Raw genomic sequence first — 26,236 nt, 5'->3', positions numbered from 1 at the left:
TGGAGGACCAAAAAAGCCGATACCGATTTATCGGAAGATTTTATTTATTTATTTGTAATAATGACGATTACAACAATACTGAATGAACACTTATTTTAACTTAATATAATGCATCAGTAAAATCAATTTAGCCTCAAGTAAATAATGAAACATGTTCAATTTGGTTGAAATAATGCAAAAACAAAGTGTTGGAAAAGAAAGTAAAAGTGCAATATGTGCCATGTAAGAAAGCTAACGTTTAAGTTCCTTGCTCAGAACATGAGAACATATGAAAGCTGGCGGTTCCTTTTAACATGAGTCTTCAATGTTCCCAGGTAACAAGTTTTAGGTTGTAGGAATTATAGGACTATGTCTCTCTATACCATTTGTATTTCATTAACCTTTGACTATTGGATGTTCTTATAGGCAGTTTAGTATTGTAGTGTAACAGTATAGCTTCCGTACCTCTCCTCGCTCCTACCTGGGCTCGAACCAGGAACACAAAGACAACAGCCACCTTCGAAGCAGCGTTACCCATGCAGAGCAAGGGAACCAACCACTCCAAGTCTCAGAGCGAGTGACGTTTGAAAAGCTATTAGCGTGCACCCCGCTAACTAGCTAGCCATTTTAAACCGGCCTAATCTACCATTGCCTAGTCAGACTGCTCTATCAAATCATAGACTTAATTATAATATGATAACACACAGAAATACGAGCCTTAGGTCATTAATATGACCGAATCCGGAAACTATCATCTCGAAAACAAGACGTTTATTTTTTCAGTGAAATACGGAACCGTTACGTATTTTATATAACGGGTGGCATCCATAAGTCTAAATATTCCTATTACATTGCACAACCTTCAATGTTATGTCATAATTACGTAATATTCTGGCAAATTAGGCGGCCCAAACTGTTCCATATACACTGACTCTGCGTGCAATGAACGCAAGAGAAGTGACACCTGATTAATGTTGCCTGCTAACCTGGATATATTTTAGCTAAATATGCAGGTTTAAAAATATGTACTTCTGTCTATTGATTTTAAGAAAGGCATTGATGTTTATGGTTTGGTACACATTGGTATCGGTGCGATACGCACCGCATCGATTATATGCAACGCAGGACACGCTAGATAAACTAGTAATATCATCAACCATGTGTAGTTAACTAGGGGTTATGATTGATTGATTGTTTTTTATAAGTTAAGTTTAATGCTAGCTAGCAACTTACCTTGGCTTACTGCATTCGCCTAACAGGCAGTCTCCGCGTGGAGTGCAATGTAATCAGGTGGTTAGAGCGTTGGACTAGTTAACTGTAAGGTTGCAAGATTGAATCCCCCGAGCTGACAAGGTCTGTCGTTCTGTCGTTCTGCCCCTGAACCCACTGAGGCAGTTAACCCACCGTTCCTAGGCCGTCATTGAAAATAAGAAAGTGTTATTCACTGACTTGCCTAGTTAAATAAAGATTAAATAAAGGTGTAAAAAAATAATAATAATAATCGTCCAAATCGGTGTCCAAAAATACTGATTTCCGATTGTTATGAAAACTTGAAATCGGCCCCAATTAATCGGCCATTCCGATTAATCGGTCAACCTCTAATCTCAAGACATAAGTCAGGAAGTTAAAGCTTGGTCGCAAATGGGTCTTCCAAATGCACAATGACCCCAAGCATACTTCCAAAGTTCTGGGAAAATGGCTTAATGACAACAAAGTCAAGGTATTGGAGTGGCCATCACAAAGCCCTGACCTCAATGCTATAGAAAATGTGTGGGCAGAAGTGAAAAAGCATGTGCGAGCAAGGAGGCCTAAAAACCTGACTCAGTTACACCAGCTCTGTCAGGGGGAATGGGCCAAAATTCAGCCAACTTATTGTGGGAAGCTTGTGAAAGACTACCCGAAACGTTTGAACGTTGAACAATTTAAAAGGCAATGCTACCAAATACTAATTGAGTGTATGTAAGCTTCTTACCCACTGGGAATGTGACCAAAGAAATAAAAGCTGAAATAAATAATTCTCTCTACTATTATTCTGACATTTCACATTCCTAAAATAAAGTGGTGATCTTAACTGACTTAAGACATTGCATTTTTACTAGGATTAAATGCCAGTAATTGTGAAATACTGAGTTTAAATGTATTTGGCAAAGGTGTACGTAAACTTCCGACTTCAACTGTACATATTACCTCAACTAACCGGTGCCCCCGCACATTAACTCTGTACCGGTACCCCCCTGTATATTGTCTCGCTATTGTTATTTTATTGCTGCTTACTTGTTACTTTCATTTCTTATTCTCATCCATATTTTTTTTTACCTGCATTGTTGGTTAGGGGCTCGTAAGTAAGCATTTCACTGTAAGGTCTACCTACACCTGTTGCATTCGGGGCATGTGACTAATAAAATTTGATTTGATCTGTCGTTGAATGACAAAAAAACACTACTGTAAAGGGGTGTAGACTTCGGCTTGCCTCAATTCTTTTGTGTGTCCACAAACAGCTGTGAGGCCAAAAACCTCACAAAATGGAGTCATAATAAACACTACAAGACCAAAAGTAAGCGGACACCTGCTTGTCAAACATCTCATTGTAAAATCATGGGCATTAATATGGAGTTGGTGTCCCGTTTTGCTCCACTCTTCTGGGAAGGCTTTCCACTATATGTTGGAACATTGTTGCGTGGACTTACTTTCATTGAGCCACAAAAGCATTAGTGAGGTCGGCACTGATGTTGGGCGATGAGGCCTGGTTCGTTGTCGGCGTTTCATTTCATCCTAAAGGTGTTTGATGGGGTTGAGGTCAGGGCTCTGTGCAGGCCAATCAAATTCTTCCACACTGATCTCGACTAATAATTTCTGTATGGACCTCGCTTTGTTCACGAGGGCATTATCATGCTGAAACAGGAAAGGGCCTTCCTGTTGGAAGCACAGAATTGTCTAGAAAGTAATTGTATGCTGTTGCCTTTAAGACTTCCCTTCACTGGAACTAAGGGGTCTAGCCCGAACTATGAAAGAAAAACCCAAGACCATTATTCCTCCTCCACCAAACTTTACAGTTGGCCCTATGCATTCGGGCAGATAGCGTTCTCCTGGCATCCGCCAAACCCAGACTTGTCCGTCAGACTGCCAGATGGTGAAGCGTGATTCATCATTCCAGAGAACGCGTTTCCACTGATCCAGGGTCCAATGGCTTTACACCACTCCAACTGACGCTTAGTATTGCACATAGTGATCTTAGGCTTGTGTGCAGCTGCTCGGCCATGGAAACCCATTTCATGAAGCTCCCGACGAACAGTTATTGTGCCGACGTTGCTTCCAGAGGCAAGTTGTAACTTGGTAGTGAGTGTGGCAACCGAGGACTGACAGCACTCAGCGGTCCCATTCTGTGAGCTTTTGTGGCCTACAACTTCGCGGCTGAGCCATTCCTGCTCCTAGACGTTTCCACTTCACAATAACAGCACTTACAGTTTACCGGGGCAGATCTAGCAGGGCAGAAATTTGACCAACTGACTTGTTGAAAAGCTGGCATCCTATAACGGTGCCACGTTGAAAGGCACTGAGCTCTTCAGTGAGGCCATTCTACTGCCAATGTTTGTCTATGGAGATTGCATGGCTGTGCACGATTTTATACACCGTCAGCAACGGGTTGGCTGATATAGCAGAATCCACAAATTTTGAAGGGGTGTCCACATACTTTTGTATATATAGTGTATGAGCAAACTGTTTCAGATGGGAAACATGTGGATGCCTTAAGTCATGGGCAGGAGGGGTTAAGAGATCAGGCCCTCCAGAGAGAGAGCGAGACCATAGCAGAGGGAATGTTAAACACACCCTGGGGCAAGTCAAATAAACAGGTTTCATGAGCCCGGGCCGTAACCACTACACACACAAACGGAGCAGTGACCTGATTAGGCCTGGCTACCTACGTAATGTCTCTCTGCAAAGAAGCAAGGCAATGAGATTGGAGTAGCAGAGCAAGGAGAATGACAGCAGCAGAAACATAACAATGCAAAAAAAGAGGAGGTCCAACCTTCCTGAATCTCAGTCTGTCTCATTTGTGGTCTTTGGTAAACTCTGGAAAGTAGGGAATGTGCAGAGAGGAAGGGTGGAGTGCTATGCTTCTAGCCTATATGTAGCTGTCTGTGTGTGAGAGAAATAGAAATTAAGAGCAAACGGCATGGTAAATTGTGCATTCAGAAGCTTGCCATCTGTCAGAGATTAGGCATGGCTCTCTGGTTAGGCATGCTAATGTTTTGACGAGGAACAGGATGCCAATGCACCCAAGACAAATATCTCAATTGAACGACTGTATACATTTTTTTTCTCCACAAAATGTTATGCTTAATTACATAGTTATGAAATTAAAAGTAGAGCTTTGTCTTATTTCCTAATCTAGTTAAAGAAAATGGGACAAAATGACATCTGACACGATAACATGAAATTATTAAGAGCAGCTCTGCAGTTCAATAGGCCTAATGCAAGACAGTCCAAAACTAAAATCACCTCAGGAATGTTAATAGTCCCATACACCAGATGGGAATGTCTGTGAAACCACAACACATGTACAGTAGCATAAGCAAAGGGAGTGATCACTGAGGGGGCACTGTATGGACCGAGTCTCAAATGGTACCTTATTTCCTATATAATGCACTACTTTTGACCATTCAGGGCCCATAGAACTCTGTTCGAAAGTAGTGCACTGTATAGGGAATAGGGTGCCATTTGGGACGCACAGTGCCCCCTATAAAAGACTGAGTAGCTAGTAACCCACACCAGATGATGGTCTAGATGGTCACAGACAGCTAGTCTCTTACCTGGGCGACAGGTCTTCCCATCCTCCTTGAGCTTGACTCCAGTGGGGCATGCACAGCTGTAAAAGGGTTGCATGGGCGACAGCAGGCACAGGTGGGAGCAGCCTCCATTGCTGTCGCTGCATGGGGTATGGACTGTGGGCGCAATGAGCAATGTCAGAAGAGATAACACAGATGGGGTCCTTTCAGTTTCACTGACTAAGACTGAAATCCACACTGCAAACACCCATCAGTCCCTCCAGAATTTTGTTTGGATTTTTTGTGATATTTGCGGGAAAAGTTAAGGACTTTGCTGCATCAATTTTGACATTTTCAAATTATTTTGTCCAAATTCTCACGAAAATCCACTGACTAGGGAAAGTTGATGTGTAGCTTGACTGAAAAATATGCGATTGGTTAAAATTGCAAGCCCTCTTTTTGTACTGCGGTGATGGGTCAGTTTTAGGCGATAATATTGTGATGATTTGAATGTTTTATGCGGAAACATTGCAGTGATTGGTCAAATTTGCAAGCCCACGCATAATATGCAGGAAATTGATGATTCAACAAAAACAATTCTATCACAGAATCGCATAATCCTGGAGGGTCTGATCTAGTCATATGCATTGATGTATATTCAGAGAACCATTTTCACAACATAACAATTGATGGAGAACTTGGGAAGACTAAAAATGAAACCAAAGAAAAACATTTTCAAACAAGACCAACATTGATATTTCCCTCCACAATAAAATCACTGCTTGGACAATAGCTGTGCCATAAAGTTTGATATCATGTGGTGAGATTTTTCTTGTCTACTCTCAGCATAGCACTACAGAGCTACAGAGCCCAGTGGCTGGCACAGCAGAGCAGCAAACACCAACCCCCTCCCCTTCACACAGCACTACAGGCTGATTACAACAAGGCTACATTCAAACTACTCAAACTCCTCTCACACACACAGTCTAAAAAAAGCCAATACATTTTTGGATTTGATTTATGGAGGCTTGATATACAGGTAAGGTGATGATTTATTGGCCAATGTTTAGATTTTTTTAAAACATTTTTATTTAACTAGGCAAGTCAGTTAAGAACAAATTCTTAATCACAATGACGACCTACCAGGGAATAGCAGGTTAACTGCCTTGTTCGGGGGCAGAATTACAGATTTTTACCTTGTCAGCTTTTTACCAACGCTCTAACCACTAGGCTACCTCCTCAATTTCCATCTCATTTACTCAAAAAATCTAACCCTTCTTTCTCTACATCCCCTGCCCTCCCCACATTCCTGGAGAGAAGCAAGCCACCATAATGGTGGAGTTCTTTATCATTCATTCCCCAAACAAACACACACAATAACTGGCGCACCAATGTTTACACACTGCCAAAGTAATCAGTTTGTCACTTCCAGTCTCAACACACACCCACGCACGCATACACACATGCCACGGAGATGGGAATCATAGCGTGCTGGAACATCTCTGTTTCTGCACAGCACAGACATTTATTTGTCCAGCCAGGAATGTCAGACATTTGAAAATGTTAATTTCTTGACAGATTAATTGTTCACCATGACCCCATTTTACTGTGTATGGACACGAACTGTCCATCAGGTCAGTCTAAAAAATATCCTTGCAAAACAAAGGCAATCTGTTATGTGGTGCATAAGAAAACTAAGAGTACTGGGGGGACATTCATGTGTACTTAACATTAACATATTGCACAGATTGAACTGAAAAGGCACTACATACAGTCTGGTTGTCTGATTGATTTTATTGTTGTGTCATGCATCTTTACAATGCCCAGCCCACATGGGCTTATTAAACACGATTTGCTTTATCCAAACAAGATGATCATACATGAACACACACATTTATGTAGGCTGTCTAATAGGACACATCATTAGTTATTGTCTGGCTGGCTGTCTATCTGGACCCAGCACTAGTTACTGTCTGGCTGGCTGTCTATCTGGACCCAGCACTAGTTGCTGTCTGTCTGGCTGTATATCTGGACCCAGCACTAGTTACTGTCTGGCTGGCTGTCTATCTGGACCCAGCACTAGTTGCTGTCTGTCTGGCTGTATATCTGGACCCAGCACTAGTTACTGTCTGGCTGGCTGTCTATCTGGACCCAGCACTAGTTGCTGTCTGTCTGGCTGTATATCTGGACCCAGCACTAGTTACTGTCTGTCTGGCTGTCTATCTGGACCCAGCACTAGTTACTGTCTGTCTGGCTGTCTATCTGGACCCAGCACTAGTTGCTGTCTGTCTGGCTGTCTATCTGGACCCAGCACTAGTTACTGTCTGGCTGGCTGTCTATCTGGACCTAGCACTAGTTACTGTCTGTCTGGCTGTATATCTAGACCCAGCACTAGTTACTGTCTGGCTGGCTGTCTATCTGGACCTAGCACTAGTTACTGTCTGTCTGGCTGTATATCTGGACCCAGCACTAGTTACTGTCTGTCTGGCTGTATATCTGGACCCAGCACTAGTTACTGTCTGTCTGGCTGTCTATCTGGACCCAGCACTAGTTACTGTCTGGCTGGCTGTCTATCTGGACCTAGCACTAGTTACTGTCTGTCTGGCTGTATATCTGGACCCAGCACTAGTTACTGTCTGGCTGGCTGTCTATCTGGACCCAGCACTAGTTACTGTCAGGCTGTATATCTGGACGCAGCACTAGTTACTGTCAGGCTGTCTATCTAGAACCCAGCACTAGTTACTGTCAGGCTGTATATCTGGACCCAGCACTAGTTACTGTCAGGCTGTCTATCTGGACCCGGCACTAGTTACTGTCTGGATGGATGGCTGTCTATCTGGACCCAGCACTAGTTACTGTCTGGATGGATGGCTGTCTATCTGGACCCGGCACTAGTTACTGTCCGGCTGGCTGTCTATCTGGACCCGGCACTAGTTACTGTCCGGCTGGCTGTCTATCTGGACCCGGCACTAGTTACTGTCCGGCTGGCTGTCTATCTGGACCCGGCACTAGTTACTGTCCGGCTGGCTGTCTATCTGGACCCGGCACTAGTTACTGTCCGGCTGGCTGTCTATCTGGAACCAGCACTAGTTACTGTCCGGCTGGCTGTCTATCTGGACCCGGCACTAGTTACTGTCCGGCTGGCTGTCTATCTGGACCCAGCATTAGTTACTGTCTAACTGTCTGCCTGGACCCTGCATTAGTTACTGTCTGGCTGTCTGTCTGGACCCAGCATTAGTTACTGTCTTGCTGGCAATCTGTCTGGACCCAAAATGAGTTACAGTCTGTCTGGACCCAGCATTAGTTACTGTCTGGCTGTCTGTCTGGACCCAGCATTAGTTACTGTCTTGCTGGCAATCTGTCTGGACCCAAAATGAGTTACAGTCTGTCTGGACCCAGCATTAGTTACTGTGTGGCTGTCTATCTGTCTGGACCCAGCATTAGTTACTGTCTGGCTGTCGATCTGTCTGGACCCAGCATTAGTTATTGTCAGGCTGTCGATCTGTCTGGACCCAGCACTAGTTATTTTCAGGCTGTCGATCTGTCTGGACCCAGCATTAGTTACTGTCTGGCTGTCGATCTGTCTGGACCCAGCACTAGTTATTGTCAGGCTGTCGATCTGTCTGGACCCAGCACTAGTTATTGTCAGGCTGTCGTTCTGTCTGGACCCAGCACTAGTTATTGTCAGGCTGTCGTTCTGTCTGGACCCAGCACTAGTTATTGTCAGGCTGTCGTTCTGTCTGGACCCAGCACTAGTTATTGTCAGGCTGTCGTTCTATCTGGACCCAGCACTAGTTACTGTCAGGCTGTCGTTCTGTCTGGACCCAGCACTAGTTATTGTCAGGCTGTCGTTCTGTCTGGACCCAGCACTAGTTATTGTCAGGCTGTCGTTCTATCTGGACCCAGCACTAGTTACTGTCAGGCTGTCGTTCTATCTGGACCCAGCACTAGTTACTGTCAGGCTGTCGTTCTATCTGGACCCAGCACTAGTTACTGTCAGGCTGTCTATCTATCTGAACCCAACACTAGTTACTGGCTGTCTATCTATCTATCTGAACCCAACACTAGTTACTGGCTGTCTATCTATCTATCTGAACCCAACACTAGTTCCTGTCTGTCTGTCTATCTATCTATCTGAACCCAACACTAGTTACTGTCTGGCTGTCTATCTATCTGAACCCAACACTAGTTACTGTCTGGCTGTCTATCTATCTATCTGAACCCAACACTAGTTACTGTCTGGCTGTCTATCTATCTATCTGAACCCAGCACTAGTTACTGTCTGGCTGTCTATCTATCTATCTGAACCCAACACTAGTTACTGTCTGGCTGTCTATCTATCTATCTGAACCCAGCACTAGTTACTGTCTGGCTGTCTATCTATCTATCTGAACCCAGCACTAGTTACTGTCTGGCTGTCTATCTATCCATCTGAACCCAGCACTAGTTACTGTCTGGCTGTCTATCTATCTATCTGAACCCAACACTAGTTACTGTCTGGCTGTCTATCTATCTATCTGAACCCAACACTAGTTACTGTCGGCACCTCAGTACCTCCAGGCTCTGATCAGGCCCTACACCCAAACAAGGGCACTGCGTTCATCCACCTCTGGCCTGCTCGCCTCCCTACCACTGAGGAAGTACAGTTCCCGCTCAGCCCAGTCAAAACTGTTCGCTGCTCTGGCCCCCAATGGTGGAACAAACTCCCTCACGACGCCAGGACAGCGGAGTCAATCACCACCTTCCGGAGACACCTGAAACCCCACCTCTTCAAGGAATACCTAGGATAGGGTAAGTAAGGGTAAGTAATCCTTCTCACCCCCCTTCTCCCCCCCCAACAAGATTTAGATGCAAGTGGCTGTTCCACTGGTTGTCATAAGGTGTATGCACCAATTTGTAAGTCGCTCTGGATAAGAGTGTCTGCTAAATGACTTAAATGTAAATGTAAATGTCTGGCTGTCTATCTATCTATCTATCTGAACCCAACACTAGTTACTGTCTGGCTGTCTATCTATCTATCTGAACCCAACACTAGTTACTGTCTGGCTGTCTATCTATCTGGACCCAGCATTAGACACTGTCGTTTTGTTTGTCAGGACCCAGCATTAGATGCTATTTGTCAGGACCCAGCACAAGTTACTGTCTGACTGTCTATCTATCTGGACCCAGCATTAGTTACTGTGTGGCTGTCTGTCTGGACCCAGCATTAGATACGGTCTGGCTGTCTGTCTGGACCCAGCATTAGATACGGTCTGGCTGTCTGCCTGGACCCAGCCTTAGATACTGTCTTGTTGTCTGTCTGGACCCAGCATTAGATACTGTCTTGTTGTCTGTCTGGACCTAGCACTAGTTACTGTCTGGACCCAGCATTAGTTACTGTGTGGCTGTCTGTCTGGACCCAGCATTAGATACTGTCTTGTTGTCTGTCTGGACCTAGCACTAGTTACTGTCTGGACCCAGCATTAGTTACTGTCTTGTTGTCTGTCTGGACCCAGCATTAGTTACTGTCTGGACACAGCATTAGTTACTGTCTGGACCCAGCATTAGATACTGTCTTGTTGTCTGTCTGGACCCAGCATAAGTTACTGTCTGGACCCAGCATTAGTTACTGTCTGGACCCAGCATTAGTTACTGTCTGGACCCAGCATTAGTTACTGTCTGGACCCAGCATTAGTTACTGTCTGGACCCAGCATTAGTTACTGTCTGGACCCAGCATTAGTTACTGTCTGGACCCAGCATTAGTTACTGTCTGGACCCAGCATTAGTTAATGTCTGTCTATCTATCTGGACCCAGCATTAGTTACTGTCTGGACACAGCATTAGTTACTGTCTGGACCCAGCATTAGATACTGTCTTGTTGTCTGTCTGGACCCAGCATTAGTTACTGTCTGGACCCAGCATTAGTTACTGTCTGGACCCAGCATTAGTTACTGTCTGGACCCAGCATTAGTTACTGTCTGGACCCAGCACTAGTTACTGTCTGACTGTCAGACATTCTGGACCCAGCTGTAGATAATGTCTGACTCTCTAGCTGGACCCAGCAATAGTTACTGTCTGGCTGTCATTCTATCTGGACCCAGCAGTAGATACTGTCTGACTCTCTAGCTGGACCCATCAGTAGTTACTGTCTGGACTGTCTATCTGGACCCAGCAGCAGTTACTGTCTTGACTGTCTATCTGGACCCAGCAGTACTTACTATCTGACTGTCTATCTGAACCCAGCAACAGTTACTGTCTGGACTGTCTATCTGAACCCAGCAACAGTTACTGTCTGGACTGTCTATCTGAACCCAGCAACAGTTACTGTCTGGACTGTCTATCTGGACCCAGCAGCAGTTACTGTCTATCTGGACCCAGCAACAGTTACTGTCTGGACTGTATATCTGGACCCAGCAGCAGTTACTGTCTATCTGGACCCAGCAACAGTTACTGTCTGGACTGTCTATCTGGACCCAGCAACAGTTACTGTCTGGACTGTCTATCAGGACCCAGCAGTACTTACTATCTGGCTGTCTATCTGAACCCAGCACTTGGATGTCCATGGGGGAGTAGATTCCACTGAGTATCTCCCTCCTCTTGTCTCCAGTGTGTTTGTTGCAGGCGTGGATGGAGCGGGTTTGCCAGTCTGTCCAGTAGAGAGTCTCGTCTGACAGGGTGAGGGCAAACGGGTGGGTGAGGGTGCCCTCCACCACAGTCTCCCTGTGAATTCAACATATGTTTACAGATCAGAATACTGTTTTTATCTTTAATGCATGACAGTTCAAAACTAACCACCCAAAAACAACCGAGAGCCCCTTGGTTGGGATCTCTGTGAGACCCTAAAGCAGATCTGTTAGAACACGTAGCTTTCAGGAGCCGCTTCAAGCCTTTTCCAGGAGGAAATAAAACAAATCAGGTTGTCAGACTTTAATGGAGCATCTGGTACACTCTTTAGATAGGGAACGGTTGCACTAATGGTACAGCTGTCCTGATTCAGAAAGGAAGTCAGTCAGAGCAGAACAGCATAGTGCAACCCCATCCACTAGTACAGCACTCTGCTCCCTTCTGCTCCAGCAGACAACACAGTCAGGCCGGTGACTACATACAGTTGAAGTCGTAAGTTTACATACACGTAGGTTGTCATTAATACTCGTTTTTCAACCACTCCACAAATTTCTTGTTAACAAACTATAGTTTTGGCAAGTCGATTAGGACATCTACTTTGTGCATGACACAAGTAATTTTTCCAACAATTGTTTACAGACAGATTATTTCACTTAATTCCCTGTATCACAATTCCAGTGGGTCAGAAGTTTACATACATTAAGTTGACTGTGTCTTTAAACAGCTTAGAAAATTCCAGATATTATGTCATGGCTTTAGAAGCTAGGACCTCCACAAGTCTGGTTCATCCTTGGGAGCGATTTCCAAACGCCTGAAGGTACCACATTCATCTGTACAAACAATAGTATGCAAGTATAAACACCATGGAACCATGCGGCCGTCATACCGTTCAGGAAGGAGACGAGTTCTGTCTCCTACAGATGAATGTACTTTGGTGCGAAAAGTGCAAATAAATCCCAGAACAACAGCAAAGGACCTTGTGAAGATGCTGGAGGAAATTGGTACAAAGGTATCTATAGCCACAGTAAAATGAGTCCTATATCGACATAACCTGAAAGGCTGCTTATCAAGCCACAAAAAAAGCCAGACTATGGTTTGCAACTGCACATGGGGACAAAGTTCGTAGTTTTTGTAGAAATGTCCTCTGGTCTGATGAAACAAAAATAGAACTGCTTGGCCATAATGACCATCGTTATGTTTGGAGGAAAAAGGGGGAGGCTTGCAAATCGAAGAACACCATCCCAACCGTGAAGCACGGGGGTGGCAGCATCATGTTGTGGGGGTGCTTTGCTGCAGGAGGGACTGGTGCACTTCACAAAATAGATGGCATCATGAAGTAGGAAAATGATGTGGATATATTGAAGCAACATCTCAAGACATCAGTCAGGAAGTTAAAGCTTGGTCGCAAATGGGTCTTTCAAATGGACAATGACCCCAAGCATACTTCCAAAGTTGTGGCCAAATGGCTTAAGGACAAAGTCAAGGTATTGGAGTGGCCATCACAAAGCCCTGACCTCAATCCCATAAAACATTGGTGGGCAGAACTGAAAAAGTGTGTGCGAGCAAGGAGGCCTACAAACCTGACTGTGTTACACCAGCTCTGTCAGGAGGAATGGGCCAAAATTCACCCAAGTTATAGTGGGAAGCTTGTGGAGGGGCTAGCCAAAATGTTTGACCCAAGTTAAACAATTTAAAGGCAATGCTACCAAATACTAATTGAGTGCATGTAAACGTCTTACCCACTGGGAATGTGATGAAAGAAATAAAAGCTGAAATAAATAATTCTCTCTACTATTATTCTGACATTTCACATTCTTAAAATTAAGTGGTGATTGATCCTAACTGTCCTAAAACAGGGAATTTATACTAGGATTAAATGTCAGGAATTGTGAAAAACTGAGTTTAAATGTATTTGGCTAAGGTGTATGTAAACTTCCGACTTCAACTGTTGGTTGGTAAGGGATCCATTTCCAGAGGGATAGAGGGTGACAGCATGTTCTCCCCAAAACGTTAATAGCGTTTGAAGAACTTGGTTGGGAGAGAAGAAATGTATTACATCCCGATTTCATAACTATTTCGCATTTGACGTACTTGGAAGTTGGACATGTGTGTGTTTGAAGCCATTTAAAACATACTGCAAACTGCTCCATTAATCAGACGTCTCAAGAATGTGCACATGACAAGCAAAACCTCTCGCTTTAACACAGAGAATAGGTAAATGCTAACAGAAACTACTTCTGGGACGAAGTTTACATTTCTCCGTAAAAGTGCTTATGATAATTCCGACCAACTTCAACAATGGAGTCCCATTACTGGAGGTCAATTATGCAATTCAACTGTCTCTTGCCAATTGGAAAATTCTACCATGGTGCATCTTATTCGTATCCTCAATCTCAAATTGGGAAATCGTTTCCTGAGCAACTTATACACAAACTCTAAGGGCAATACAACTGCATTGGTCTTGAGAAAACAACCTATCTCATTCTACATCCTGTTGAAAGTGGTCTATTGTCTAAACAAGAAAAGGTAAACATGCCATACCTCTTTATTAATATTGCCATTAAACCTCAATTACACAAAGAAAAGTCAATCTTTGCCCCGAGGGCCCCAATCACAACCATAATGCCAAGTCAGATAGGGTTACAACAGTATGGCGGAGATGTCATTTCCAGTTTAGAGAACCACACAGAGGGAGGGATCACAACTGGGCCTACGTGCAGAGCCAATGTTTAGATTGGGGCCTCCAGATTCAAATGTGTTTGGATTGGAGGTTTCATCCATACCATCCTCTGAAATTAAGTTCAGCCCAGTGCCATAGTTCAGTCTGGGATCCCTGGCTGTTTTTCCACTAAGGGTGTAAAAAACAATAATGAGAAGAACAGGGAGAGAGGGAGAAAATGTGTGTTCGAGAGAGAAGACCAACTAACCGTGAGGAGCCGTCCAGGTTGGCTCTGTGTATGAAGCTCAGCTTGGCGTCTGCCCAGTACAGTTTCTGTTCGTCCAGGTCAATGGTGAGGCCATTGGGCCAATAGATGTCCACCTCCACGATGATCTTCCTGTTGCTTCCGTCCATCCCTGCCCTCTCGATGCGAGGCTCCTCCCCCCAGTCTGTCCAGTACATATAGCTGGAAAATAATTGTGTCAAAATCACAACCAATCTGATCAGGCCAAACAAACCCACCCACATAACCACATCTGATACCTATGAAAGAAAAGTCCGACAAATGGTAGGGTTTTATTTTTACTGGGCAAGTCTTGTGGTTGGAGCCAAATGCAGCTGGAAAAAAACTAGACAAAACACCCAGCAAAACACAGAGTGAGTCTTATCAGTGGTGCTCTACAAAGGGCTTGAAAGTTGAAACCTTTTTTCTACTTATCCTCATAAAACCAGATGCTCGCGAACATACGCATGCACAAACACACACAAATTCACATGTCTACAGGTCCTCTGACAAAGCCAGATATATATCTTAAAATTCGCCAGATCTCTAAGCTGTCTGCATGTTGTGCCCAGAATAGCTGAAGTCGCTTCAATGTGCACTACATTGAAAGCAGGCATGCTAAATTTCTATTCATAGACAGCTATGGAGGTGGATGGGCGGGGAAGGCCACCAGCAAATATAACAGATCTAGGTGTGGGCCCAAGGTTTGGTTAAATTGATAGAATCAAAATGGTCTAAGAACTGAAAAGCGATTCTAAAATAACCTAACCAGACACAAACATACAGAATTTGTGAACAACGTATGAGCTGCCTCCTGGTTTCCCAATTGTCCTGGTCTGTGGTTCACAAAATGGCTAGAGAAGGTGTTGGTAGACTGGGCGATATGGCCAAAATATCATCACAATATTTTTCACATTTTTGACGGTATGACATATTTGAAGGTATTTTAGTTTTTTTAATAATAAAAGTTCTAAATATGCTTTATGAGTAGTGCATGACCCTAGGGTGGCAACACATACAGTACATTCTAAGTGTTTTAATTGGGGATTTCTCCTTGTATAAAACAAACTTCAACCAAAACTTGGGATATCGTGGGCCAGGGAGGAGTTATTGTGACAGGGCTGCAACCAAAGTGTTGGTCAGTGTTTCCCAGTGGACCCTAATTAGAGGTTACATTAAATGTTATCTTGCTTTATGTAGCTTGTGTGTAGCTGTGTGTCTAAGACAAGTTTTCCCTTGGAACATTAAAGTTAATTCTATCATCTGATGCTTCTAAAATATTAATGCTTCGCATATTCTTCCGATTTAAAATATACCGTTGCATACACATGCTGATCTAGGTCTACACTGAACCAGAATCTGGTCATACAGGAGACGTTGAATATGGCGATTCTCCTTCAAGTCCAGGAAGCAGCCATTCAACTGGCCTTTCACCAGCTTTCAAGCTTAATAATGTCAAAGTTTGATCGGTGCCTACCAAATAATGGAGTGTCGCAGAGCAACTATTGTCATTACGGCCGGTAAGTACTTCCATAAAAGTTCTAAAGAAGTTACATGCAACCGAAAAAATGCCTTGTCTGGAGTATTGTATTGTATTGTTTTTGACCAAGTGCCATATCTACCTCTTCTGCACCTCCATTAAAATCAAAATGTGGATTTGTGGAAGAATGGATCATCGTTTTACACTCTTCACCCTTTTAATCTTTGTTTTGTTTTATAACCCCATGTTAATAAATTTAAAAACTCATATTCTTGAGGTTTGAAGTTTTTTTCCACAAAACCATACATGTTCAAAAATAGCACCAAACCCATGAAATAAAAAAGGTATTACTGCAGTACTTTCCACTGACTAGAGTGAAATTATACTGACTCAATAATGCTAACAATGGATACACATCCTTAGTCCCCAACATATAATTAGAAACAGTGCCCTATGAGAGAAGAGCAGTCAACTCCTGAGGATCTACGCAACACAACAACAGGAAACAGACCCAACTGAAAAGCAGGTTTTCCACCATCTCACTCAACCAACAGATGCATATATGAACCATAAATACACATGGATGGAAGGGGCTGCTGCTGTGGAAACATCACCAACATCCCAGTCAGGGGAGAGAGAGAGGCCAGGCCAGAGACTCACCGGTGGGCTGGGTTCAGGGCGATGGCCCTGGGCTGGTCCAGGTCCAACCAGAATAGCACCTTGCGAGAGGTGCCATCCAGGTTGGCTACCTCAATGCGATTGGTCTCTGAGTCGGTCCAGTATAGTTTACGGCCCAGCCAATCACAAGCTAGTCCGTCAGGGGAGTCGAGACCCGACACAACAACCGTTTGCCTTGTCCCCAAGGCCTCTTTCAGAGCTGAAAACAAAAGCCCAACATTTCAGTAGGAACACTTAGGTCTAAACTTCAATATCAATATCCCTCCATTAGTGACATTCTGCTGTTATTTTCTAGATGTATCCATAGGTGTTGGACCTTTCTTCAAGTTTTTCTGTTTTGCAGAATAAATTGTTTTTCAATTATATTTGCACCAAACTTAAAAACAACTAAATATTTAACACACTTACAAATGTAAGACAACAACATAAGAACAGTCCCTAACTTGGATGTAGCAGTGTGAAGCTTACAGTTGGTGGACTGATTGTAGTAGGTTTGCTTGATGGCCTCCTCGCTGACATCGGTCCAGAAGATGAGTCCTTCAGAGTAGAGGAAATCCACAGCAGCAGCATCCTCCAGATCACTGACCACCACTGCTGACTCTGGCCTTCCCATCTCCACATCCACCAGCCTCACATCCCGCCGGTTGGCAAACAGCAGCAAGGGGGATCCTGAGGAAAATTAGAAGAAAAACATTACATTAAAGAAAAGGTACACAGCCATACACCCTGTTCTCATTTAGTACAGCCACCTACCAAGGTTGAAAAGTAACTAAGCAGGGAATTCCATGACAGTTCATGTTAGTTACATTTAGAATCGAGTTAGATATTCCGCAATGAGAGTGAAAGCCAATAGCCAAAGGCTGGATTGCATAATGTGCCACCCAGTAAGTAAGTGGTGCCTCAGTGACTTTTGAGTGGGATGGAGGCATTGGATGCATGCACACAGACTGATGTCATCACATGCAGACAGTGCTGATACAATGCCTGCAGAGAAAAGAGGAGAGAGGGCTGTGGGTTAGGTGTGCCACGCTGTGGTTTACCAGCATGTCAGGTAACTAAGCACCAAAACACCAGACAAGAGCCATCATTGGTTTCCACCACAGCACAGCGCCTCACTGGGACAGTTACTCCAATGCATCAGTTTAATATATATGAATAAGACTGAGTGGCATAGTAATAGAAAACTTATGGTGTCAACTCTCTGCCACTTGAATAGACTTTTGTTAAAGAGCATACAAATCTGTACTTGGCCTAATAGAGTTTAAGAAAAAGTATTTCCATCTAAAAGGATCCATGAGCACCAACAAGTGAAGTTCATCGTAGCCAGGGTTTCCGTTGGCTGGCAACTGGCAGCTTTTTCCTTTTTTTTCCTATTACTGAACTAACAAATTGTTTACGGACAAAATGACCAGCAGAAAAAAAATCCCTTTGCAAGATAATGCTTTTTATTCATCAATGGAAATACGTTTGACAGTCATGCTTATCAGTTGATAGGTTATTTGTGTGTATTTTTGTTAGTCATCATGTATCTTATTTATCCAACACAACTATCACACGCAGACAGCATACAGAGAGCGTATTTTGAATGGGATTTCTCCTCCTGTAGTAAAACGTGCTTTTATAAGAACATTCATTGCGCAACAATTCTAAATGCAATCGCGTGTTAAAAAACATTTTGGTGCATGATTAAAAATAGCTACAATTTTATTTCTTTTTTTTAACTGGTAATTGAAGCCCGCATGTATAAGAGATTTTCATCTCGGTCACATACGAAACAGGAGTTGCACGTTCTGTTAAAATGCATTGCCATAATCTAAATGGGATTTCTGTCATTCTGAGCAATGCATATGGGTCCGGTAAATTTCTCAAATGGCCGTTAAATTTTTTTATCTTTCTGGTCATGTTGTCCGGCGCCACATTTTCAAAGCGGAAACATTGACAAATGTCAATGTAGGTGTCAAATGAAAACTAAGAGTCCATTTTATTTTAAAGGCTCATTTTTTTTATACCATTTTCCATCCAAATAATTAGGAAAATGCAAAGTCTTTGATTTCTGGTAAAACATCTACCAGAAAATAAGTGTTAAAATGCAGAAGAAATACACTGTTCAAAACAATAAAGGGAACACTTAAACAACACAATGTAACTCCAAGTCAATCACATTTCTGTGAAATCAAACTGTCCATTTAGGAAGCAACACTGATTGACAATAAATTGCACATGCTGTTGTGCAAATGGAATAGACAACAGGTGGAAATTATAGGCAATTAGCAATACACCCCCAATAAAGGAGTGGTTCTGCAGGTGGTGACCACAGACCACTTCTCAGTTCCTATGCTTCCTGGCTGATGTTTTGGTCCCTTTTGAATGCTGGCGGTGCTTTCACTCTAGTGGTAGCATGAGACGGAGTCTACAACCCACACAAGTGGCTCAGGTAGTGCAGCTCATCCAGGATGGCACATCAATGCGAGCTGTGGCAAGAAGGTTTGCTGTGTCTGTCAGCGTAGTGTCCAGAGCATGGAGGCGCTACCAGGAGACAGGCCAGTACAACAACCCAGCAGCAGGACCGCTACCTCCACCTTTGTGAAAGGAGGAGCAGGAGGAGCTCTGCCAGAGCCCTGCAAAATGACCTCCAGCAGGCCACAAATGTGCATGTGTCTGCTCAAACGGTCAGAAACAGACTCCATGAGGGTGGTATGAGGGCCCGACGTCCACAGGTGGGGGTTGTGCTTACAGCCCAACACCGTGCAGGACGTTTGGCATTTGCCAGAGAACACCAAGATTGGAAAATTTGCCACTGGCGCCCTGTGCTCTTCACAGATGAAAGCAGGTTCACACTGAGCACATGTGACAGACGTGACAGAGTCTGAAGACGCCGTGGAGAACGTTCTGCTGCCTGCAACGTCCTCCAGCATGACCGGTTTGGCGGTGGGTCAGTCATGGTGTGGGGTGGCATTTCTTTGGGGGGCCGCACAGCCCTCCATGTGCTCGCCAGAGGTAGCCTGACTGCCATTAGGTACTGAGATGAGATCCTCAGACCCCTTGTGAGACCATATGCTGATGCGGTTGGCCATGGGTTCCTCCTAATGCAAGACAATGCTAGACCTCATGTGGCTGGAGTGTGTCAGCAGTTCCTGCAAGAGGAAGGCATTGATGCTATGGACTGGCCTGCCCGTTCCCCAGGCCTGAATCCAATTGAGCACATCTGGGACATCATATCTCGCTCCATCCACCAACGCCACGTTGCACCACAGACTCGCCACGTTGCACCACAGACTGTCCAGGAGTTGGCGGGTGCTTTAGTCCAGGTCTGGGAGGAGATCCCTCAGGAGACCATCCGCCGCCTCATCAGGAGCTTGCCCAGGCGTTGCAGGGAGGTCATACAGGCACATGAAGGCCACACACTGAGCCTCATTTTGACTTGTTTTCAGGACATTACATCAAAGTTGGATAAGCCTGTAGTGTGGTTTTCCACTTTAATTTTGAGTGTGACTCCAAATCCAGACCTCCATGGGTTGATAAATTTGATTTCCATTGATAATACATTTTTGTGTGATTTTGTTGTCAGCACATTCAATATTTCATTCATTCAGATCTAGGATGTGTTATTTTAGTGTTCCCTTTATTTTTTTGAGCAGTGTATATCAAAACACAATGTTGAAGAAAAGACCCCTGCCAACTAATATCAACACATTTTTTGTTTTGGAAATTGCCTTCTGTAAGTTTCAGGAACATTGCCATACATTGTAATTATGTTACCAAAAACCCACATATCTTTAAGATATTTTCTAATTTCTCTTACTAATGAAAAGGGAGGATTATGAAAGTTCACAGAAGTAACAAGGGTTGACCTACCAATTAGTTAGCGTTAATGATGTCAAGTTTGTTTATGAATTATTAAGTGATTAAAACTCAATGCTGTTACAAAATCGGTAATGGAATTAATGCAATTGAATTGGCTACAATGGGAAATCATCGTAGTCACAAACCAGTTGAGTCACCTCATAATGTCCTCCCTTCCACTGCCATACAGTTATGTTCAACTCATAAGTTATTTTGTCATCTGGTGATCAGAGTACAGTATAATGTACTGTACATATCTTGTTTGGGGGATTACAATAATAGCCAGTGTGTAGAATAATACCCAAATATGAAAAAGAGGGATATTGCACATTTCAACCTTTGTGTACCTATTCAGGATACATCACCATGAAGATAATGAGATTCATAAATTAGGCATTTATGTACAGCACAGATCAGGGACCCATGATGTAATTCCATTACTGTACTTCCGTTACTGGATGTAAATACACTTCACCTATTGTAGTTTAATAACCAAAATAGATGTTTTAAAACTCAAGGTGTCATGTCATAGCTGACAGCCCATTCTTTCTGCAGACATCACTGAATCTTAATTCGGAGCAGACATTTTCAAGATTTTTGGACGTGGTCGCATAAAACAAAAACTGAGGGAGATTTTACCATGATTATGTTATCAAACCTTGCACCTGCACAGTTCTTCCAGTAAATGTTTTGTGAAATTGTCTTTGTAAATTGATAGCTCTTGTGCATGGAGTTGTATGGTTTGTTAAACTTTGAAATCAATGTTTTTTGATTGGTATACAAAAATCTGAGTAAAAGCATAATTATGTTACAGTGGAATTGCCCATAAACAAACAATTAGCCTAGTCAGCAATGTTTGTGTTTTACATAAAAAGGTGCCCAAAAAAATGCTCTAACATTCTCTGGGGTATAACCACTTGCTTCAATCCCCTTAGGTCCATACCTGTGAACTTCTAATCATAGGCCATGTTGGATTTGTGAAGCTGGCATGGACATCAGATTTGAACATGGTGGAGCCAGTCAGACAGTCTGCTGCTTGATGCTGCTTATGAGGACTTCCTCCCCTGAACAGGGTAAAAGCCCAGAATAATCACAATGTACTGCCCGTCTATCTACACATCCTCAGAACACGACTCCTCATTCTTGACTACAAAATAGTTGGGAGGCAAATTAACAGATGAGCTACACATTTTAAACGTCAAACTTTAGTTTCTACCCTCCCCATACATAGGCTTCAATGTCCAACATAACTTTGTTTAGACCATGATTTTATTGCGGCATAAAATCTGGATTCCACAAACACATACCATATGTCTTTGTAGTGTGGTGCACCTGCTAGACAGTGAGAGAGACACTGAGAAGACTGCTATCATACAGGTACTTGTGAAGAACAAGGGAGAAGAAGCTTGACATGCTGACCACACCGCTCGTGTCACGTGCACAAGTGTTGCTAAATAAATGTACACATACATGTTATACAATCGCTGCAAGTCCCTCTTCTCCCGTCTCCACATTGCTTTTTAGGAGCATATACCCACATGGGTAATTGAAAGATGAACTGAGGTTCACACTCAAGTCCAGTTGGTAGTGCACCTTCAAGTTGGTTGCCAACCGCCATATAAAGTCCAAGGAACAAGAAGCCTGGAGGAGGAGAGATTACTAGAAACAAACTTTTACCCTTTTATCTGTGGATTAATTGTCAGAGTAGAGGACCATGTCCATTTCAGGTAAAATAGCAACCCAATGTTAATCTAGCTAGCTAGCTAAATTCACATGTTTAATGCTTTTCGACCTGTCCCCAAATTAATATAGTTGTTTCAGAGTGCGTTTTGATATTTCAACCTGCGTGTCCTGATTGCGTCTGGTGTGGGTGGACAAAATCAACATGCGACAGGACAGCAGTGGAGAAGGTGGAAAGTTTTAAGTTCCCCGGCATACACATCACGGACAAACTGAAATGGTCCACCCACACAGACAATGTAGTGAAGGCACAACAGCGCCTCTTCAACCTTAGGAGGCTGAAGAAATGTGTCTTAAAAATCCTCAAACTTTTACAGATGCACAATTGAGAGCATCCTGTCGAGCTGTATCACCGCCAGGTACGGCAACTGCACTGCTCACAACCGCAAGGCTCTCCAGAGGGTGGTGCTGTCTGCACAACGCATCACCGGGGGAAAACTACCTGCCCTCCAGGTCACCTACTGCACCTGATGTCACAGGAAGGCCAAAAAGATCAAGGAAAACAACCACCCGAGCCACTGCCTGTTCACTAGAAGGCGAGGTCAGTACAGGTGCATCAAAGCTGTGACCGAGAGACTGAAAAACAGCTTCTATAACAAGGCCATCAGACTGTTAAACAGACATCACTAACACAGAGAGTTTGTTGCCTAAATACAGATTTGAAATCATTGGCCACTTTAATAATGTTTACATATATCTTGCATTACTCATCTCATGTATATACTGTATTTTCATACCATCAATTGCATCTTGTCTATGCCGCTCTGTCATTGCTCATCCATATATTTACATGTATATACATTCTTATTCCATTCCTTTACTTAGATTTGTGTGTATTAGGTAGTTGTTGTGGAATTGTTAGATTACATGTTAGATATTGCTGCACTGTCTGAACGAGAAGCACAACCATTTCGCTACACTCGCAATATCATCTGCTAACCATGTGTATGTGACCAATACAATTTGATGTTAGATGTAAAGCCACAAGTCATAGCCTAATTCTACCATAAGGCCATGTGTGCCTCTTTCCTTTCTTCCCTGAATCACAGGTTCATAGGTCAAAAATGAAAGAGGATAAGTAAGACCTACAGAGGAACATAGGAACACAAGAACACAATGAACACAGTATCAATCCCTAAAAAAGGTACAGGAGAACTAGACCTATGCTCTAGAAAAGCTACAATCACAGAAACACTGCCTCTAGAAAATAGGCATACTCAACACTTGGCATACAACAAGTAGCCTACATACTTCTTATGAGATCTTAAGGATGTAGTGTAGAAGAAGTCCTAAGTGGTTGTGTGTATTGGCGTGTTAAAAATAAATATGCAGCACTGATAATCCAAAGGCATTCCTAACAAGACAGCAGAATGTGGAGGACCAGGGAGAGACCAACGAAAGCCATCAGTGAGGATTCTTGACACCTCAGCCCCCAGTGCATACATAACAGCAGGGATTACAAAGATCAATCTCTCCACAACAGCTGATCTTTTTATGAGAACAGAGCAGAGGCAGCAGCCAGGCCTGTCCACTCCACATTTTGCAAAGCAGTCGCACTCGGTCTCTGCCACAACCCAAGAGGCAGGGCCAAGGAGAAGCCAGTCTCACTACAAGAAACAATGCCAGCTCTTTCCTAAACATCCATGACTGGCCTCTGGGCACGATAATTCACTCAGAAGAATGTGGTTCCTTATTTTACCATCATCATGTTAAAGTGGCTCCACCAGCAGGATTATCCGGCTAATATATACATGGAAACAAACAGCCTATGGGCCACATTTTCATTTGGTGTTGTAGCTAATAAGGCTGTAGCTTAACTGAGCACTAACATCTAGGTCTAACCGGTGAGGGTTAACTCTCTATCAACTCTATATACACTAGAACAGGGATCATTAAATAGATTCACCCGGGGGACTTATTTTTTTTGAGCGGATGGTCCGTCTACAAATAATTTGTAGACGGACTATTGACTGCAAGGTAATTTGTACAGTTGAAGTCGGAAGTTTACATACACCTTTGCCAAATACATTTAAACTCAGTATTTCACAATTACTGGCATTTTATCCTAGTAAAAATGCAATGTCTTAAGTCAGTTAAGATCACCACTTTATTTTAGGAATGTGAAATGTCAGAATAATAGTAGAGAGAATTATTTATTTCAGCTTTTATTTCTTTGATCACATTCCCAGTGGGTAAGAAGTTTACATACACTCAATTAGTATTTGGTAGCATTGCCATTAAATAGTTTAACTTGGGTCAAACGTTTCGGGTAGCCTTCCACAAGCTTCCCACAATAAGTTGGGTGAATTCTGGCCCATTCCTCCTGACAGAGCTGGTGTAACTGAGTCAGGTTTGTAGGCCTCCTTGCGCGCACACACTTTTTCAGTTCTGCCCAACAATTTTCTATGGGATTGAGGTCAGGGCTTTGTGATGGCCACTCCAATACCTTGACTTTGTTGTCCTTAAGCCATTTTGCCAGAACATTGGAAGTATGCTTGGGGTCATTGTCCATTTGGAAGACCCATTTGCGACCGAGCTTTAACTTCCTGACTGATGTCTTAAGATGTTGCTTCAATATATCGACAATTTCCCTCCCTCATGATGCCATCTATTTTGTGAAGTGCACCAGTCCCTCCTGCAGCAAAGCAACCCCACAACATGATGCTGCCACCCCCATGCTTCACAGTTGGGATGGTGTTCTTCGGGCTTGCAAGCCTCCCCATATTTCCTCCAAACATAACGATGGTCCTTATTAGAGGTCGACCGATTAATCGGAATGGCCGATTTCAAGTTTCCATAACAATCGGAAATCTGTATTTTTGGACACCGATTTGGCAGATTATTATTTATTTTTTTACACCTTTATTTAATCTTTATTTAACTAGGCAAGTTAGTTAAGAACACATTCTTATTTTCAATGACGGCCTAGGAACGGTGGGTTAACTTCCTTGTTCAGGAGGCAGAACGACAGATTTTTACCTTGTCAGCTCGGGGATTCAATCTTGCAATCTTACAGTTAACTTGTCCAACGCTCTAACCACCTGATTACATTGCACTCCACAAGGAGCCTGCCTGTTACACGAATGCAGTAAGCCACGGTAAGTTGCTAGCTAGCATTAAACTTATCTTATAAAAAACAATCAATCGTAATCACTAGTTAACTACACATGGTTGATGATATTACTAGTTTATCTAGCGTGTCCTGTGTTGCATATAATCGATGCGGTGCGTATAGTTGCTCCAATGTGTACCTAACCATAAACATCAATGCCTTTCTTAAAATCAATACACAGAAGTATATATTATTAAACCTGCATATTTAGCTAAAATAAATCCAGGTTAGCAGGCAATATTAACCAGGTGAAATTGTGTCACTTCTCTTGCGTTCATTGCACGCAGAGTCAGTGTATATGCAACAGTTTGGGCCTCCTAATTTGCCAGAATTTTACATAATTATGACATAACATTGAAGGTTGTGCAATGTAAGATGAATATTTAGACTGATGGATGCCACCAGTTAGATAAAATACGTAATGGTTCCGTATTTCACTGAAAGAATAAACGTCTTGTTTTCGAGATGATAGTTTCCGGATTCAACCATATTATTGACCTAAGGCTCGCATTTCTGTGTGTTATGTTATAATTATGTCTATGATTTGATAGAGCAGTCTGACTGAGCAATGGTAGGCACCAGCAGGCTCATAAGCATTCATTCAAACAGCACTTTTGTGCGTTTTGCCAGCAGCTCTGCTGTTTATGACTTCAAGCCTATCAACTCCATTGATTAGGCTGGTGTAACGATGTGATGTGAAATGTCTAGCTCGTTAGCGGGGTGCGCGCTAATAGCGTTTCAAACGTCACTCGCTCTGAGACTTGGAGTGGTTGTTCCCCTTGCTCTGCATGGGTAACGCTGATTCGAGGGTGGCTGTTGTCGTTGTGTTCCTGATTCGAGCCCAGGTAGGAGCGAGGAGAGGTACGGAAGCTATACTGTTCCACTGGCAATACTAAACTGCCTATAAGAATATCCAATAGTCAAAGGTATATGAAATACAAATGGTATAGAGAGAAATAGTCCTATAATTCCTATAATAACTACAACCTAAAACTTCTTACCTGGGAATATTGAAGACTCATGTTAAAAAGAACCACCAACCATGTTCTCATGTTCTGAGCAAGGAACTTAAACGTTAGCTTTCTTACATGG

The 26,236-nt window shown here is 43.1% G+C and overlaps 1 protein-coding gene across 1 annotated transcript in view; it reads right to left on the bottom strand.

Moving 5' to 3' along the window:
- Positions 1 to 26,236, bottom strand: part of LOC118401369 (low-density lipoprotein receptor-related protein 5-like) — an 85,720-nt gene that overhangs the window by 56,593 nt on the left and 2,891 nt on the right. The window contains exons 2-6 of the mRNA XM_035798816.2: positions 16,918 to 17,118; positions 16,432 to 16,648; positions 14,277 to 14,474; positions 11,249 to 11,445; positions 4,791 to 4,922 (exon numbers count right to left, since the gene is read on the bottom strand). Of these exons, the coding sequence (XP_035654709.1) occupies positions 4,791 to 4,922; positions 11,249 to 11,445; positions 14,277 to 14,474; positions 16,432 to 16,648; positions 16,918 to 17,118 (945 nt within the window). The remainder of the gene's footprint in view (positions 1 to 4,790; positions 4,923 to 11,248; positions 11,446 to 14,276; positions 14,475 to 16,431; positions 16,649 to 16,917; positions 17,119 to 26,236) is intronic.

The sequence above is a fragment of the Oncorhynchus keta genome, chromosome 22 (assembly GCF_023373465.1).
Source record: "Oncorhynchus keta strain PuntledgeMale-10-30-2019 chromosome 22, Oket_V2, whole genome shotgun sequence".
NCBI lineage: Eukaryota > Metazoa > Chordata > Actinopteri > Salmoniformes > Salmonidae > Oncorhynchus > Oncorhynchus keta.
Note: the sequence above shows the minus strand (reverse complement) of the source record. Positions and strands in the feature narration are given on the sequence as shown.